The sequence below is a fragment of the Eubalaena glacialis genome, chromosome 5 (assembly GCF_028564815.1).
Source record: "Eubalaena glacialis isolate mEubGla1 chromosome 5, mEubGla1.1.hap2.+ XY, whole genome shotgun sequence".
In the NCBI taxonomy this organism is placed as follows: domain Eukaryota; kingdom Metazoa; phylum Chordata; class Mammalia; order Artiodactyla; family Balaenidae; genus Eubalaena; species Eubalaena glacialis.
This window is the reverse complement of record NC_083720.1, coordinates 88862805-88882640: the sequence shown is the minus strand read 5'-3', so window position 1 is coordinate 88882640 and position 19836 is coordinate 88862805. Positions and strand designations below refer to the sequence as shown.

Here is a 19836-nt window from a genome sequence, read left to right as displayed (position 1 = left end):
ATAGTTTTTACATGACTGTCAGCAATTGCTTTCAACATTGGACTTTTCATTGTATGTTGCTTGTGTGAAAATTTTTATGTGCACAAACACTGTAAATGGGTGTTCTGAAAGTACACTTTGAGGCCTGAATTTTCTATTTTAGCTCAGTGCAATGATAAAACTACAAAATATTTGAGAAAAATGACTACAATAAATTTTGTACTAAGAAGAAATAAGCTGCATTATAGTACACCTATTTCCTGGGGGTGGGGGACAAGGAATTGATCATGTCTAAGCATGGATCTTTTGTTTATTTTTACCTTTCAGATGATAAGCCATTCTATTATCTTGCCTCTTTTAAAGTTACAAATATAAAATACAAAGAAAATTATGGAATAAGAACCTCAAGGGAATTTAAAGAAAGGAGTCATCAGATTGAGAGAATGGTCAGCCCAATCGAAATTTTGAAAGTTTATAACTGTGTTTTTCTGCCTCACTTTGAATGTGATTGTTATAGGAATTTAGCTGTTCCATGGCTCAATTTCTTCTTCTATAAAATGAGGATAATATAGCATGTAGGTCATGTGGTGTGAGGATTAAATAACTTAATGTATGTAAAATATTTAGAGTAACGTCATGCACCATTAAATGTATGTAGATTAGGGTAGGCAACTAATTAGCACCTGAGGAAATTGTTGGTTGAAACAGATATTGTCCCTATTTTTAAAATCTTGATTTTCTTTCTTGGCTCATTTTCCTTAAACTTTGTACACATAAGAATATAGGACTGCCATGTTTTGCCTCACCACTTTGTTTACTTTGCTTTTAAAACACATAAAGGGTCACATACAAGGATATGTGGCTATGATTCTTATCAATATCAAATTTAGTTATGTCCCTCAAGTATTTTGATTTTCCTTGAAAACTTAGGCAATTATCAAGGCATTTCTAATTTTTTAAGGTATATTAGGCAAGCTAAATCCTTGCCTATCACAGCAGAAAGTCAAATAGAAGAGTCTTCCATTTTTGTTCAATGAAAACATGTCTATGGAGACTACAGATTTCTACAGTAAAACCCAGGATGTTAGCCTAGAGTGTACTCCTTTAAGCTTATGAGAGTTATTCTAGAACAAAGAAGTAATGGGTCTATAGAAAGCGACTTAATTAGTATGATTTTTTATGATTAGCTATAGTCACTATCTCTTAATTCAAGGATGAGGACCTCAGCACTCCCACTCTTTACTCATTGCACTATCCTTTCTCTGAATTATTAACAACATAGGAAAGTATTTACGTTTGATTTGGTTATTTATCCTTATATAGCTTGATTCTAAATGTTGAAAACCAACACTGTTTTCATTTCCACAGCTATTTAAATAGGGTTTTTCATTTAACAGAGCAGTGTTTTTTACAATTCTCTTGCCACAGTTCTTTTTCTTTTTTTTCATTTTATTGGTAGGTGGCTTTATTCAGAATTATGTTTAGATTATTTTATTTTTTAATTGAAATATAATTGATGTATAACATTATATTAGTTTCCGGTGTACAACATAATGATTGATATTTGTATATATTGAGAAAAGATCACCACTATAAGTCTAGTTAACATGCAACACTACACAGTTACCATTTTTTTTCTTGTGATGAGAAATTTTAAGTTGGTAACTTTTGAATATACAATACAGTATTATTAGATATAGTCACCGTGTTATATATTACATCCCAAAGGACTTATTTATTTTATAACTGCAAGTTTGTACCTTTTGACCACCTTAGCCCATTTTGCCTATCTCTCACCCCTCAACTCTAGCAACCACCAACCTGTTCTCTTTCTATGAGTTTGGGTTTTTGTTTATTTGTTTTGTTCATTTGTCTTGTTTAGATTCCATGTAAGTGAGATCATATGGTATTTATCTTTCTCTGTCTGGCCTACTTCACTTATAATGCCCTCAAGGTTCATCAGTGTTGTCACAAATGGCAAGGTTCCATTCTTGTTTATGTCTGAATAGTATTCCATTGTATGTATAAGCCACATTTTCTTTATCCATATATTCATAAATGAACACTTAGGTTGCTTCCAAGTCTTGTCTACTGTAAATAATGCTGCAATGAACATGGGGACATGGGGGGTACAGATATCTTTTTGAGATACTGTTTTCATTTTCTTCAAACAAATATCCAGAAGTGGAATTGCTAGATCATATGGTAGTTCTATTTTTAATTTTTTAAGGAACTTCCATACTATTTTCCATAGTAGCTGCACCAATTAACATTCCCAACAAAAATGTATGAGAGTTCCCTTTTCTCCACATCCTCTCCAACACTTGTTATTTGTTGCCACACTTCTTGAACCACTCGAGGAATAATGCTCCCAGAAATAAATCAGAATAGACTGTCTTTTTTTTTTAAGCCCTCTATCATTTTACAGTATCTTTGGATGTTTCCAAGGTCTCAATAGTTCATAATTTTTAAAAATTCTTCTGTCTCAAAACTTTATTCTTCCTGCTTCAATTTGAATTGGTTGCTTTCTAGGTCCACTTCACGGAGGTAAATGTGAGTCAGAGCAACACTGCTCTAGTGTGTGAAGTCCACTTCTTCTTGCACCCCATGTTTTCCTTGACGTGGTTCGTGGGTTATGTCCTCAAGTACCTTCCCTAAGAAAAAGAGCACAGTAGGTAAAATTTCTGAATTATTTTATGCCAAAAAATCCGTTATTCTATATTCCACTCAAGTGATAGTTTGAATGTAAAACTTTAAGTTAAAAATTATTTCCCATCATATCATCCAAGGCCTTGCTTCATTTTTATCACCCTATCGCATGTGGCTGAGGAGAAATTGTGGTTTTTTTAGATGATCTGTTCTTTCTCTAGAAGCTTTATTCTTTACTCTTTAGTTTTCTAAGATTTCATAATGTTGTGTCTTGGTATTTTGTATTTTTTTCTTTCATTCATTTTTTTGGGGATATTATCATACTATTAAAAGTATATGGAACATTTCAAAGAAAAATTATAATATGAATATCCAAGACCCCACCACCCAATTTCAGAAATAGAACTTTACCAGTACCTCAGAAACCTCTAAATGTTCTTTCCTCTCTCTTCCTCAGAGGTAAAAACTACTATTTTGAATTCGGATTTAATTATTCTATAGTTTTATCACCGACGTATCTATTCCCAAATAGTATTCTGTGCAATTTGACTCTTTTGGTCTTTATGTAGATGGAATCATATTATATCCTTCTGTAACTTTATTCTTTCACTCAACATTATGTTTTCAATTTTTTTTCATTTTGATGAATGTAGCTATACGCTCATTTATTTCCACTTCTGTGTAGAATGCCCTACAAAGAATATACCACTGTTTATGATTTCATTTTATGGTTGCAAACGTTTGTGCTCTTTTCACTTTTCATAGTTACGAACAATGCAGGTAATGCATATCCTTACTTGCCTCCTATTGCATGTGCAAGAGCCCCTCTAGGTCATAAACCAAGCACACGGTTTGCTGGGTCATATGCTCAGAGACTCAACTTTAGCAGATTATGACCAGTGGTTTTCCAAGGGGTTTGTAGACATTTGCACGACTACCAGCAGTGGTAATATATTTGATTTAGGGATTTAATTTCATTATTTCCCCTATATGAACAAGCAGTTCTTTCAGCACCACTGATTGAATACTTAGTCCTTTCCTGGCTGATCTGCCAAGCCACCTCTGCCACAATTCAAGTTTCTGTGTATGGTGTGGAATGTTGTTGGGCTCTCTAATCTGTTCCATTGATCAGCTTGTTTTTCATTGTGCCAATACCATAATGCTTTAACCTCTACAGTTTGACAGTAAGTGTTGATACATGTTGTATTAGTTTCCTAGGGCTGCTGTAACAAATTACCAAAAACTAGTGACTTAAAACAACAGAAATTTATTCCCTCACAGTTATGGAGACCAGAAATCTTAAATCAAGATGTCAGCAGCCTTGGAAGTCTCTAGAAAAGAATCCCTCTTTGCCTCTTCCAACTTCTGGTGGTTTCAGGCATTCCGTGACACATGACTACGTGAATTTAATCTCTGTTTCCATCTTCACCTGGGCTTCTCTGTTTCTCTACTCTGATAAGGGCACTTATCATTGGATTCAGGGTGTTCCTGGATGATGTCTCCATAATGGTCTCATCTTGAGATCCTTAATTATTGTACATCTGCAAAGACCCTTTACCAAATAAGGGCACATTTACATGTTCCCAGTGATAGACATGTCTTCCAGGGGGCTACTATTCAACACATACACCTGGATTTATCATCATCTTCTTCAGGTATATTGTGGTTATTCTTGTCATTTTTCTTTTCCATACCAAGTAAAACACACACACACACACACACACACACACCCCTTTATATTGGGAATTTTGACTTAACTTACTTCAAATCCAGAAATCTAGAGAAATAATTGACACCATTTATTTAGACTTATTTATTGTATTTCAATAAAGCTCTAAAATGTTTTTCTTAAAGGTGTGGTTTATCTTTAGTTAGATTTAATCCTAGGTGCTTGCTTTGTTGTTGTTTGGTTTTGTGTGTATAGGTGGGAATTTTTTGTTGTTTTGTTTTGTTCTTGGTTATTGTTAACTGATATCTTTTCAAAGTACATTTTTTTAACTGGTTTTTACTGGTGTACAGAAATGTGACTAGCTTTTGTAATCTCTTTTCACCCCCTCTTCTTTTTTGTATTTCCAAGGCTAGCTGAGTCTCTCCTGGAGTTTTTAGAGCAGAGGGACTCCCTTCTTGGCTGAGTTCCCTTGATTCATAGTCTGGTCCAGTGGTTCTCAGCTGGGGGCAATTTTCTTTCCCAAAAGATCTTCGGTAATTCCTGGAGACATTTTTTGGTTGTCACACTGGGAGGAGGAGTGCTGCTCACATCTAGTACTAGAGGTTATGACTATTCCTCCAACTTCTACATTCTCCTCCTTGCTCACTATTCTCTGCCCATAATGGCCTTCTTTAAGATTAACTACACATTGTCTTCCTTCTACCTGGAATTGCCCCATGATCCTATTCTTTTTGTCGCTTACTTCTTCTGATCCTTCATGTACCATGTTACCTCCCTGGAGGTAATTATAGACCCCCAGCCATTATCCTATGTTACCTTACTATACTAGTTGCCTTTTGTATTTTTTTTTTTTTTTGGCCATGCCATGGCTTGTGGGATTCTAGTTCTCTGACCAGAAATTGAAGTGGGCCCTTGGCAGTGAGAGTGTGGAGTCCTAACCTCTGGACTGCCAGGGAATTCCTGCCTTCTGTACTGTATTTAGTTTTTTATTTATTACCTTCTATCTCTGTATTCTATGAGCCCAGGGACCATAACTTTTTTTTTTCTGGCTGAGTTGGGTCTTTGTTGCTGCACACAGGCTTTCTCTAGTTGCGGCAAGCAGGGGCTACTCTTCGTTGTGGTGCACAGGCTTCTCATTGCGGTGGCTTCTCTTGTTGCAGAGTACGGGCTCTAGGCACGCTGGCTTCAGTAGTTGTGGCTCTCGGGCTCTGGAGCACAGGCTCAGTAGTTGTGGCGCATGGGCTTTGTTGCTCCGCGGCATGTGGGATCTTCCCGGACCAGGGCTCGAACCCATGTCCCCTGCATTGGCAGGCATATTCTTAACCACTGCGCCACCAGGGAAGCCCGGGACCATAACTTTTTGTTCATACTCTTTAACCAGTATTGTCACAGTACCTGAAACATAGGATACTCCTAATCAGTTGTGTTGAATCACTAAATAAATGAGAAAAAGAGGAAGTGACAGGGTATAGTGAAAGAGTCTTGAAGGGATGCAAAAGCCAGCATTTTTTTTTCTTCATACCATTGATGAAGATTAACCATAGTTGGAGAATCAATCAATTTAGGAAAATGTTACTGTGCACCTCCTTTGTGCAAAGCTGTGAAAAATGCCAAGGTCTACAAAGTACAGTCCTTTCCTTATTTGGAGTATATAGTATGGTTTATATATGGAAGTTTATGCATGTAAGATAATACAAAAAGCAAATTTAGGTAACAAGATGATATGACATATGAGAGCTTACAAGATGATATGATAATATGAGAGTTGCCACATTGCAGAATATAATTGTCAAATATAGGACTCAAACAATCAGTATTTTAGTGGTTCAGAGGAAGTAAAAATCCCTTTGAGCTAGCAGGACGTTTTCTTGGAGATAAAAGAGAAAAGCAATCTGTTTGTTTGTTTTTTTGTTTGTTTTTTGGTTTATTTGTCCTCTGCTGGTATATATTCCTCTGAAAGGAACAGGAAATCTGCAGAACTTGTCTGACTTTCATGGGTGGACCCGGAAAGGGATTTCCTAGCTCCCATCTGATCTTCCATGAGGACTTAATCTGTATGCAGTTCCCAGCCAGAGGGAAGGCACAAGTTCAAGCTTGCTAAAGACAGTAATAGGGTATACTATTAGTCAGAGCCACACGTATTGTTTCAAACATGTTATTTTGGGTTTTGATGATGGAGTTCAAACCAAGGACTACAATTGGTATCTGATTTTAAGGTGAACATTTCATTTTTCATTTTACTATGGGCTTAGAAACTATCTTGTTTTAAATGGAAGAGCCTCTAGTAAAGTAATCTATTCTTAGGTTTGGACCATTAAAAAAAGGAAGGATACAATTAATTTTTGTAATTTGGACTAAATATAACATTTACTTATATATATTGAGCTCCCAGTAGAAAAATATAGACTTGAATTAAACTTCTCCAGAAATTGGTTACAGCAATGATTAGGTGTCTGAAAAGAAGTGGTTCCCTTAGCCCTGTTAAACTAGAAGCAGGAAGAAGTAACCTCCCTGGAGGTTATCTTTTATGAGGTTTAGATTCAGGAAATAAAAGGTGCTTTGAGGCCTTCTTTAAGGGCTTCCTGCCCCAAGACCTCTCTGCCCCCACCAACCTGAACATCTGTCATCAGGCATATAAGTAACTCAGGGTTGTCAATGTCACTTAATGTACTTAAGAACACAAGATCTTGAACCAGGTATCCTGGGTTCACATGCCAGAACCACCACCTCCTATGCACCCTTAGACATTTAAGTGTCTTGAACTTCAGTTTCTTCATCTATAAAATGGGACAGATGAGAACAGAGAAAATACTCTTCTCATAAGGTGGTATGAAGTTGACAAAGAAATTGGTCCAATGCCTACCATGTAGTATGGACTTAACACATGTAAGCTGTTATGAGTAGTTATACCAACACTGTACTGTACCAGAATCTACCTATTTTAAAAAATAGAGGTCGACTCCTCAGGGAGTCTTATTAATAGGACCATGGTCTTATTAATATCACATTTTAGTTTGAATAGACTCTTAGTACTTTCTTATACTCTGATATGAGAATCCTGATCCTTTCCCAAAGTGCCGTTATGTACACAGTTCAGAATTTCAGAGGACATTTATATAACATGCTGGAGATCTTAAAATTAGATTATTCTCCTTGTTCCTTGAGAAATGGAAATGAAATGAGTTCAGAGAAGCTTAGTGAAATCGTAAGTGACATAACTCAGAACTGTTCCATACTCCTGGAATGACTACTCATGAAGGCGGGGAGGGGGTGGTCACCACTGGAGTCTTCTGGCTTCCACCTTGCTTTAGATTCCCATGGAGAACACAACATTGTAAAGCAACTATACTCCAATAAAAATCAACTTAAAAAAAAAGAAATTATAAAAAATTAAAAAAATTTTTTTAATTAAAAAAAAAGATTCCCACGGATTTCCACTTACCCTTAGCAATATGACTCGCAGATAAAGCAAAAACAATGTGCCATTATCTTTTCTCCTTTATGGTACTGTCGATCTTTAATTCATTTACTCATTTATTCATTCATGTGTTTATCCATCAAATATGCATTGAGTGTTTACTGTGGACCATGCAATGTGCCAAACACTGAAGATAGAAAGATGAATCAAACACACTGTCTGCTGTCACACAGCTCACAGTGCAATTGAAAAAAGAGAGGTAGATTCAATATTCAGGAGATAAAATCTACTGAGCATTGTTATTAATTTAGAGGAGTCAGGGAGAGGGAGGAATCTCATGGGGAGGGAGAAAATATTCCCTCTTCCCAAAGGATGTAGTAATTAGAGGGCAAGATTTACCATGGAAGTGGGCCTTACGTAAACTTACATGGACCTGCAATTTCTGACTTCTGACTCTCAGTCCAGTGCTTTCTTTGTCTCTTAAGGCAGTGCCTCAGTAATCTTTTGGGAATCAGGTCCCTTTAGGGATCAGTTCACTGAATATTCAAAATCCTTCAATGGTTCCGACTGGAAAAACCAAGTAATAAATTGCTGGCAGTATGAAGTGTGGTGAAACATCCTGCCTGCCAGACAGATGATTAACAAGTAAGGGTGTCGAGTCTCATGACAGATGTTGTTACATGTTATGTCAAATGCTCTTATAATGAGATATTCATTTAAAAAATCAACAAATTGATATCAATAGGAGACTAGATGCCATATTCAAGAATAAGGCAAATTGAAAAATAGCACAGATACTTTAACTCATTTGACAATAATCAAAATGAACAGTATGAATAGTTTTTAATATGCCAGGCAAGGTGTGATATGTGTGATATACATTATTTCATTTAACCCTCAAAACAACTCTGTGACGTAGATAATGCCGTTATCTCATTTTATAGCAAAAATTGAACAATTGTGGTGAGGTTGTTCAGTTTTACAAGAACTAGAACCCGGTTTTGTCTTACCACTGCAAATAATAAGTTCACAAGTCTGGGAATAAACCAAAATCCTTATCTTTGCTTCAAGTCTCTAGATAAGATGAGAAATAACACTTTTCTTAAGACTAATATTTACTTTAAATTTTTTTTCTGTTCAGATGTCTAGGACATTTCAACATTCTTCCAGAGAGGGTTGGTTTATCAAATCGCATGTTATCAAATTAAGGTATGTAAACTTGGTTTGCAACTTCAAACTGGTACAGTTAGGAAGCATTTGATCAGCACAATTGCTCAGCATCCCTGATCAGATCTTTGCAGGAACACAAAGATTTCATAAATTTTGAGGCAGCTTATACTGCCTAGCCATTTCCCAGTCATGATAGAAAGATATAAAGTGCTCTATGACAAGAGGCAAGGTCAGTTATTAGATTAAAAAAAAAGGTATTCTCCAAGAGAAAAAAATACAGGAAGATGGTGCTGCTGATACATCCTGCTCCTTAAATCAGGGAATAAGTAGAATTTAGGCAAGCTCTTTTTTTTTTTTTAATTTTTATTGGAGTATAGTTGCTTTACAATGTTGTATTAATTTCTACTGTACAGCAAAGTGAATCAGCTATACGTATACATATATCCCCTCTTTTTTGGATTTCCTTCCCATTTAGGTCACTGCAGAGCATTAAGTAGAGTTCCCTGTGCTATACAGTAGGTTCTCATTAGTTACCTATTTTATACATAGTATCAATAGTGTATATATGTCAATCCCCATCTCCCATTTCATCCCACCCTCCCCTTCCCCCTTGGTATCCATACATTTGTTCTCTATGTCTGTGTCTCTACTTCTGCTTTGCAAATAAGATCATCTATACCATTTTTTTAGATTCCACATATATGCGTTAATATACGATATTTTTCTCCTTCTGACTTACTTCACTCTGTATGACAGTCTCTAGGTCCATCCACATCTTTACAAATGACCCAATTTCGTTCCTTTTTATGGCTGAGTAATATTCCATTGTATATATGTTCTACATCTTCTTTATCTATTCCTCTGTTTGTGGATGTGTAGGTTGTTTCCATGTCCTGGTTATTTTAAGTAGTGCTGCAATGAACATTGGGGTACATGTGTCTTTTTGTAGACCAGCTCTTTTTGATTGTTCTCACTTTAAGCCCACCTAACAATCAGACTATGATTTTCTCTGCAATAAGGTTTACCTTTAATGCCACTGCATTTTTATTATTTCTAATGTCTTTTCATTTTATGCTAAGAGGCAATATACATAAATTGAACATACACATTGTCAAAGACTAAAATAAATTACTAGAATTCATCCTGAATATGTCTTAATAGAATGTCCAAAAGGCTTGGCATTTACTGGAATAATATATCTTCTTTTCTATCAATTTTGATGAAAGTTTTAAACTTTTGTTGTGGATATCAATCAATCTACACACATACATATATATATACATACTATATATATACATACATACTATATATATATACATATGCTATACATATATATACATGTATATATATATATACATATATATTTGTAATATTTATTTGCTTCACTTTTTGATGGCAAATATACATATGGTTAAAGAACCCATGCCTTTTCTTTCCCTTTCCCCCTTCCTATTTTCCTTCATTCCTCCCTCCCTATTTTCCTTCATTCCTCCCTCCCTCCCTTCCTTCCTTCCTTCTTTTTTTTTTTGTATATTTCAAATTAAATTCATTCTCAAAAGGCAACTAGAGGCTTTCTAGACCTACACATTAGTGTAAATTTATACATTTGAACTTGTCAAATGATTTCCTTTTATAACTGCTTTCTTTAATCATCCATGTATCAAACACATATTAACTGACTACCAAACCCCAAAATACCAATGGCTTAACACAATAAAGGTTTATTTCATTTCCATGGTATAGTCCAAACAGTTAGAAGCGGCAGCAGGGGATGTAGGTGCTGGTTGGGATTGTGGAATGGACTTGCCCAATGAATCATCTACGTCTGGTTGGCAAATAAGGGAAGAGTGCAAGCATACAGCATGGTACAGGAGGTCTTTAAGGGCAAGGCCCGGAAGTGGGGTACATCATTTCTTCCTGCATTCCATTGTCCAGAGTTCACTAGAGTTTCAATAAACTGCAAGGAAGGCTAGGAAATGAAATCTAGCTCTTGCTCTGAAGGCAAAGGCAACTGGGTTTGGTGAATACAAAGCCTTGTCTCTGCCACACCACTACTGAAGAATAATGACCTTGGTTACAGTGTCTCAGAATGTCTTAAAAGGAAAATCATTTAAGTGCATGTGAAGCATGATTTCATGAAATCTCCTTCTCCCACAACCTCCTCTAGACGATGAGCTAAGTTAGGGGTGAGAATAATTTTGTTCCAGCTATGTATCTTAGCCGGTATTCCTAGAGATAATTTAGAAATCTGATACACACATATGCTACTCACTATGTTTCTTTAAATTTAGTATGAATCCTAATATGTAAAAACAGTTAATGGTTAGAGAAGTCGCTTTATTATGATTATCTCTGTTTATCAGCTTTTTTGCTCTTCAGGCCAGATGAAAACGGTGTGAACATTCTTATGGTGCTCATGTGTCAACACCCATCTACTGATAGTGCTGAGCAAATCAGGACAAAAATTGAAAGGATTCTATATCAAAGTCTGAAGACAAAACAGTTGCCTTTGACTGTAAACAAACCATCATTTACACTCACATGTAAGTCCTTTTACCATCTTTGTGGCTCTCTCCCTTCGTAATCCTCTTTTTATTTTTCATAAGAATTTAGGTCAAAGTATTCTCTTATTTCAAGAATTCACCCCTGATGAACATATGTCAGTGTGGAATAAAGCTAAAATAAAAATTCACTATGAGGTAAAGTTTAGTTTTATGATTTTTTTCATATTTGACTTGGGCATTGCTATGGGTTTTTAATTTCCCCCCATATATGTATTATCATGTTGGATCTTTTCAAAAACATGAAAGGGTAGGTGTTATTTCCACCATTTTAAGGAAACTAGACTCAAGTAAGATGTCAGACATGGAACTAGCAAGCCTTGGGGGAAGAATTAAAGTACAGGTATCCTGACTCCCAGAGGTCTTTACTGGTCAGTTATGGGGGTTAGCTTCTATAGTATCAAAGAAACAGACATCTTTATGAAGGTTGACCCCTGTTGGAAGAACAATTGACACGAACTGTAAACAGGTTCTCTAGTTTATTTCCAATTTAAAACAATTTCTCATTCATCTCTTCATTGATTCCTCACAACACAAACTCAGAAAAGTTGTCATTTTATTTTCCACCAAAAGTGGAAGAAAATGAAGTTCAAAAGGTTATGAAACTAAAACTACCTCACAACTAGTTGGAAACCAAACTGAGAGACATTTGTAGTTTTCTATGCCAACATATAATTAGAGAAAGTAAAATAATGTGTTTCAAATAAGATTGTAAGTGCCAAGGTAAGGGACTGTGTCTTTTTATTTTCTTACTCCTCTCCCTGAACTCTAGTATACATCTCACAGGCATTAGGTGTTCCAGCTCTGTTCACTGCTTCCAATTAAGTATTTCCAAGTGTAGTTACTTCTGATTTAATACCAAAAAATAAGGCTTGTCCTTTGGACCTAGAGTCTTTTCCCCTCCCAGCAGCCATGAATTGAAGAAACAGATCATCTAAAGTGAATTTCTCTATTGTTAGACATCAGGAAAATCCTTTAAATACATTTTGAGATAGAATCTCCACACATAATAGTGACAACTTCTTCCTGAAGTAATTAGAAATGATGAAGAGTATGGTATCCACCTTTATTTTTAATCAATTATATTCCAAAGAAAAATATGACATTTTCCAGCACTCTATAAATGGCAATCTCAAACTAAATCTCAATTCCTAATAATATAATTTCCCTAATACATGATTATATAAGCTAAAGTAAAATATCCACCATAAAAAATGTTAAAATTGTAGAGTTTCTTATTTTACAATTTTTAAAAATCATTTTTCAGCCTTCTTGGTCATGTATACTGACTTTTTACTCTAAAGGTTGTTTTAATATCAAAATAACGATATTCTATGACCATCCTCAATAACCAAAATTCTACCACATGTATTTTCTTCCGCCACATACGTAGCTCTCATTAAATGAAGAGAAGTGAAATGTCCAGGAAATCTATTAATCTATTAATATTCTTTTTCAAAATATCATGTTCCATTTTATCCCAATATTACAATTATTTACCCATCACTAAAGACTCTTGTTATATTTTTACTATTTCTCATTCTTGAGTCTTGCTTTAAATTCACCTTTTTGCTTGCTAAACTCTACCTACAAGTTATTTTTTTTTCTTTTTTCTGTTTCTTTTTTTTTAAACATCTTTATTGGAGTATAATTGCTTTACAATTGTGTGTTAGTTTCTGCTTTATAACAAAGTGAATCAGCTGTATTCAAGTTATTTTTAAACAAGAAAATTATACAGATGGTATATTTTCTGAGAACTCGCATATGTCAGAATCTCTTTCTACTTCCTTTTTCTCATTTTATAGGATTACTGGACCATAAACTTTCCCAAATAATTGTATATACATTATTGCTTTTTATTCTAGTGTTTTTGTTATAGAGTAGAAGTCTAAGGCTGGTGTGATTTTTATTCTTATATAGGTTACCTTTTTAGTTTCTGGATGAAGGTAGGAAATCTTTATCCTATAACTTTTTTTTTTTTTTGCCAAGAGATCTAGATGTGGTTGTATTTGGCATTAAACTTTGGGAAATTATGAGCATTTTCAATGTGTACACTATTTTTTTCTCATTCTGGAAAAATGTTCTTCCTTTATAAATTTGATGATTGACTCTGTTCCAATTGTTCTTTTTTTTCTTCCTCAGGAACACAAATGATTTATTACCTGAATGTCCATTTTCTGCTCTCCATGTCAATCATTATTTCTAGTTCCAGCTCAGGTTACTTTCCTCTGCATTCTGAAAGATCTCATCAGATCTATACTCCCAAAAACCACTTATCTCTGTTATCTGGTGTCACTTTTTCTTTTTACTACTTCTACGTGGATTTTATATCTGTTATGACATTTCTGTGATTTTTTGAATTTTCTTTAGTGACAGACAACTCTTTCGTTATGTGTACTCTTATCACAGCATATTTTCCCCTTATGTTTGGCTACTTTTGTTTAATAAGATCATGTTTTCTTGCATATCTTTGCTGATACCAAGCACATGTCCTAAAATTTTTTGAAGAAAACTTTCTGAGATAGATCTGTCTTCTGAGTTTATATATCATCTGATTTAGAGGACCTTAACCATGCCGTACAGTTAGATGCAGGATTAATTTCTGATCTTACAAATAGAGTATATGAAAACTACATCAACCACCCATTTTAGAGTACCACCAGCTCCAGCATTCACTGGTGCCAGTGCTCTTTCTTTCTCTGTTTAAATTGCTTTTCATTAGTCCATTCCTTGTGTGATAACAAAATACCATAGATTGGGTAGTTTATAAACAGCAGAAATATATTTCTCACAGTTCTGAAGGCTAGAAGTCTGAGATCAGGGTGCCAGTATGGTCCGGTGAGGGCCCTCTTCTGACTCAGACGTCTTGCTGTATAGTCAAATGGTGGAAGAGGCTAGGGATCCCTGTGCACACTCTTCCATAAGGCCCTAATCCCATTCATGAGAGCTCCACCCTCATGACTTAAGCACCTTCACCTACTAATACCATCACATTTAAGGGTTAGGATTTCAACTATAAATTTTGGGGTACACGTTCAGACCATTTAATAAAATAACTACATTTTCATAGACTTTTCATCTTTCTTGTGTCCCTAGATAGGATGGTGTGCTGGACAGTGTGGCTTCTTTTGAACACACACACAGAGAAAAGACTTGATGGGTCACAATTGGATGGTTCAAACTATAGTTTATATTTGGCTAGCTTTATTCCCTGGGCTGGGGAATCACAATAGCAGTGGCTTTGTTGGAACTGTTGGGGTTCTCCACACAATTCTGGTTCAGGGATATAGCTTGGGTAATCTAAGAAGTTGCTTTTTAACCCAACCAACCGAATGCTGCAGTTACTGAAAATTACTACCAGAATTTATAATTTTTCTTATCCTTCCTTAATTTCTGGTGATTTTGCTCCTTTTGCCTTTGAACAATACCATAGACTCAATTTTTTTCATCTGCAATATGAGGATAATAACATCTAACATAGAGGGTTGTTATAAAAATTAGGGAAAATATATGTAACACTATGTATAGGGCCTGGCTCATAATTAGTAGATATTATGTTTATTATTATTATCTTCATGCTTACTTTAAGGGGAAGTTGGGAGAGGAAGTATTAGGCACTACTGATATGGCACCATATTAACCTAGACACTCTATTTGTTCAATTTTATGGTCACCTTAAGCTAAAGCTATTTAACACTAAGGGAGTTATGATAAATTTGTAAATATAATTTCAGGCAACTATTTTTTACCTGTTTTTGAATAAAACCCCTTTTTGTAAAAAAAAAAAAAAAAACTTGTATTCTTAACAAAATATAAATAGTTAAAAAGCACATTAATAAAGTATGCTAATATACTTTCAAGTATTACTTAAGGTTAATTTGAAGTCTAATCAATTGAGGGTTTGCTATCAGGGAATCAGAATTTTTTAAAAAACTAGTCTTTTAAATTTTAGAAAAGCAAAAAAGTCATTGTATTTAAGACTTAAATTTCAGGGCTTTTCAAAGACAGTCTACAGATTCATGTCAAGGCAGAATCATGACCGACATTCAGTGTTGGGCTCTCTCTCAGTAGTAAGAATACAAGCTTTGATGTGGATCCTTCTCATTTTATATACAATTTTGCCACTTACCAGCTGGGTGACCTCCAGTAGTTTACGTTCTCCTCCAGAGCCGAGTTTTCTCATTTGAAAAGTATTTTGCTATAAATGTATCTGAAACCCTTAGCAGAGGATCTATATATTTTTATGCTCAGTAATTTATCTACCTACCTATTTATTCATCCATATATGCTTTATATGGAGACCGAAGTTAATTCCTGGTTTGGATGCCTTGAAATGTTGGTAAATATTTCTTCTGAACCTCAATAGGATTAGTAGGACCCCTACAGAATAACCCCAGACTGAGTGCTAGGAATGGGTTAAAGAATAGCAGGTTCAATGGACTGTCTAACCATCTGCATGCAGTGCAAATCAGGATGTGCTTTCTTTCCACTCCTTTTCATGAAAACAAACTAACGCATGTTTCTGTGACAGACTGTGGAATAAGGATGACATCTTCATACATGCCATTACCAGCATCCTCTTCTACTGAAAGGGTTGTCCAAGGAAGTGAAACAGCTATGGAAGGGGAGTGGCCATGGCAGGCCAGCCTCCAGCTCATAGGGGCAGGCCATCAGTGTGGAGCTAGCCTCATCAGTAACACGTGGCTGCTCACGGCGGCTCACTGTTTCCGCAAGTAAGTTTATTAGAGCTGTTGCTAGTCTTCCTTACTCAGTTATTAATTACCGTCAATTTAGTGCTGGGAAGAGTCCAATCTCACCAGCTTATCCTCTACTCCATTCTGGATGGACCCTATCCCCTAAATACATTATGGTTGCTCTACGCCCCAATCATACTCATCCCCTCACCCTTCTCTCCGTATCTATCGTGTTTGGTTTGCATCATCCTTATGGCTCTTACCACATATTCTCTTGTAGCATCATGACACCAGTGTGATCTTTTCTACTATACCATAAATTATTTTAGTTTAAAGACTATTATACATGTAACAAATTTAAACTCTTCTACCTATTTAAAGAGAAAATTCAGCCACTTTAAAAAATATTATTCCATCTATCCTCCAACTATCAACATCCACCATCATTTCAGTAAGTGATGAAAAAAAAAATCAAATAAGAAAAAAGAAAAAAATCAAAGGTATCACTCTTGAAGCTCTCCCTTCCAATTGCATTATCCAAGAACTGTGTGGGCTTTTATGGACCAGAGAGGTGTGTGGATGGTGAGAGAGACCAGCCAGCCTTTATCACTGCCCTCATAGTATGTAAGACTGGTCATACACAACCCAAAAGGAGCTCTCTGCTTGGGCTTTCACAGTTGTAGCTCTTAACACTCAGCTATATCACTTCACATACACAGACATGCACAGGCACGCTATTGCCCCAAGATCAGGGACACACTATCTTTTCTCCCTGAGGTTTCACCATCAGGGTACAGAAAGTTTTTCCTTTTAAACCCTCAAAAGACAAAAGCTCTGAGTAAAGCCCTGGCCAGTGGCACTGTTCACACACCCTTTCAGAGGAAACTATCCTTGGTGTGTCTAGGATGTGCTTGATCATCCTTCTGAGGTAACACCGCAATTGTTTCAAGATGCCTACACCTTTATTTATGGAGCAGATGTGCAATGAGAATGACCTAATGAATTTAAGGTGATTGTCTGTCACTCTCTCATGAAAGAAGAGAAAAGGGACTCACACAAATTCACAACCCCGAAAATAACTAGCATCATGCCTTAGGTAAACTTGAGTCTCACTAATTTTTCAAGGCTTTCTGATTTTTTTTTCATGTTTACAGAATCCTCCAATCTTCACACTTGTGTTTGGGAGTGTCATCTATTTTGCTGTATAACTGATCTTTGCTTATATAAATTAAAAATAAATAAGCCCAGAATGTCAATACATTTAGTGAAGAATATAAGCTATAATGACTGAGATACATTTTCGGCAGGTCCAGTGCCATCTCTGTGTGTTGGCAGACCTACATGGGGATCGGCCATTGAGTTTGATAAAATAGAGATAACTGGTGACCTTGATAAAAGAAATTGTGATTATATGATGGGGATGGGAATGAATTCAAGAGAGAAAAGAAGGAGAAGGATTGGATGTAGTGAGTTTAGATGCCACTTTCAAGGAGTTTTTAAATGAATGGGAGCAGAGAAATTTGACAGTTGGGGGTGGTTGTGGACTCAAAGGAAGGATTTTTTAAAATATGAGAAATGTAATAGCATATTTTATGCCAGTAATAATAATAATATAAAAGAGTTGGGAAAGGTAAAGATCCTGGAGAGAAAGGGTTCCATTTCGCAGGTGATATAATTTCATGTAACTGCATAATGCAGTGTACTGTTGTGAAGGAAAAATAAGGATTCTTTGAAGGCAATATCACAATTATCCAAATACTTTTAAAATTTTTATGTTTTTTTCCTACAGAATTAGTGTATTTTTAAAAATTTTGTTTAAGACAAATGTTAGTACCTTTATGTCCATGAAAAAAGATCCCAGTCTTTGTGAAACAAGAGTGTGTAGGGGAAAAGTTCTTGACAGGATATCAAGAGACCTAGGCCATGTCTCTCTGACAGTAACCAGGTGGATATGTGACTTACTTGGGCAAGCCATTTAACTTCTTAGTGAGTCTCAGTGTTCTTATCCACAAAACATATTGAACTGTGCCTATGACTGGAGACTCCCTTTCTGGTTGATGATGCATGAAGAGATGGGTATTCCTGTTTTGTCCACTCCATTAGCTTATGAGCTCCTTAAGGACTGAAGTAACATAGGTCTTCGTAGCTTCCAGAATTCTAGTTTTCAAATGAATGCTTCAGCCCTAAGATTTCTGCTTTGAATAAAATCTTCCTTTAAAGTGTAAATAAGTAAAACAGATGAGAGGCACTTCCCTGGTGGTGCAGTGGTTAAGAATCCGCCTGCCAATACAGAGGACACGGGTTCGATCCCTGGTCCGGGAAGATCCCATATGCCGTGGAGCAACTAAGCCCATCCGCCACAACTACTGAAGCCTGTGCTCTAGAGCCCGCGAGCCACAACCACTGAGCCCACGTGCCACAACTGCTGAAGCCTGCGTGCCCTAGAGTCCGTGCACCACAACTACTGAAGCCCCCACGCTCTAGGGCTCGCATGCCTCAACTACTGAGCCCGCGTGCTGCAACTATTGAAGCCCGCACGTTTAGAGCCTGTGCCCCGCAGCAAGAGAAGCTGCCACAATGAGAAGCCTGCACACTGCAACGAAGGGTAGCCCCCGCTCACCACAACTAGAGAAAACCCGCGTGCAGCAATGAAGACCCAATGCAGACAAAAAAAAAAAAAGATTATATACATAACCAAGTGGAAATTAAAAAAGAAACAACAACAGATGAGAGAGGAGCCCTCCCTATATCCCAATCGCTCCGCCCCTAGGCTCTGCCTGCTCATCCCTGGGGCAGTGCAGAGTACTCTGAAAACCACTGATCTTTCAGGTTTTTCATTACACTTAAAAGTTTATGATTCACCAACACAGTAATCCTGCATGAACAAGGAAATCCCCTTTCTGAATTCTCTTCTGATTTCCTTTTAAATAATTTCCTTTTAATAATTCCCTTTAAATAATTTTCTTCTACATAGAGAATTTCAAGTTTCTATATATTTCTAGTCATTCTTGAAAGGGATAATTAGACAAAGAGGGAACTGGGCTTTAGATTAGAAGAGGGAGGTAAAGAGATGATAGGAGTAGACAGAATTTGCTTGTTATGTAACCTTGTGGTAGAGAAAAGCATCTGTGTTAAGGAAGAGCCTCAAAAATAGTAAGAGGGACTGACTAGGCCAGGTCAAAGGTGGTGGGAGCACTAACAACATGACACTGAATAGGGCTGCTTAGCCCTAGAGTATTGGGGCAGGGTATGGGCCTTGGGTGGAGAAACAATCCTGTGTACATATGAGGGTTTGCGAAGCAGACAAATTACACTTTATCTCAAAGATCAAGGTAAGACCCAGTAAACAAGAGCTGACAGGTGAGTCATAAAATAAGAATGGATGGAGTGTCTCATACAGAAGGAAAATACCTCTTATGGTGCATAATATCCAAAACAAATCAAAATTAATTTCTACATACTTCACTGAAATTATAGAAGAAATCAAATTTGAAGAGTTTCTAATAAACAAGGAATTAAAATATTAGAAACTAATTGTATAGTACCCATTACTATTATTATTCCAAACATAGCATGGAATTCCATTTAGTTACTGTACTCTCTTTAATTTTAGAGTACGTAAAATATTTTAAGGGCTTTCATACTCTCATTTGTATCAATATTTTAACCTCTTTTTTCCATAAGGTCATCAACTGC

The 19836-nt window shown here is 36.1% G+C and overlaps 1 protein-coding gene across 1 annotated transcript in view; it reads left to right on the top strand.

The window, feature by feature from the left end:
• TMPRSS11F (transmembrane serine protease 11F) overlaps positions 1-19836 on the top strand; it is a 146168-nt gene that overhangs the window by 63046 nt on the left and 63286 nt on the right. The window contains 4 exon segments of the mRNA XM_061191010.1: positions 307-425; positions 8857-8924; positions 11265-11426; positions 15937-16179. Coding sequence (XP_061046993.1) covers positions 307-425; positions 8857-8924; positions 11265-11426; positions 15937-16179 — 592 coding nt within the window.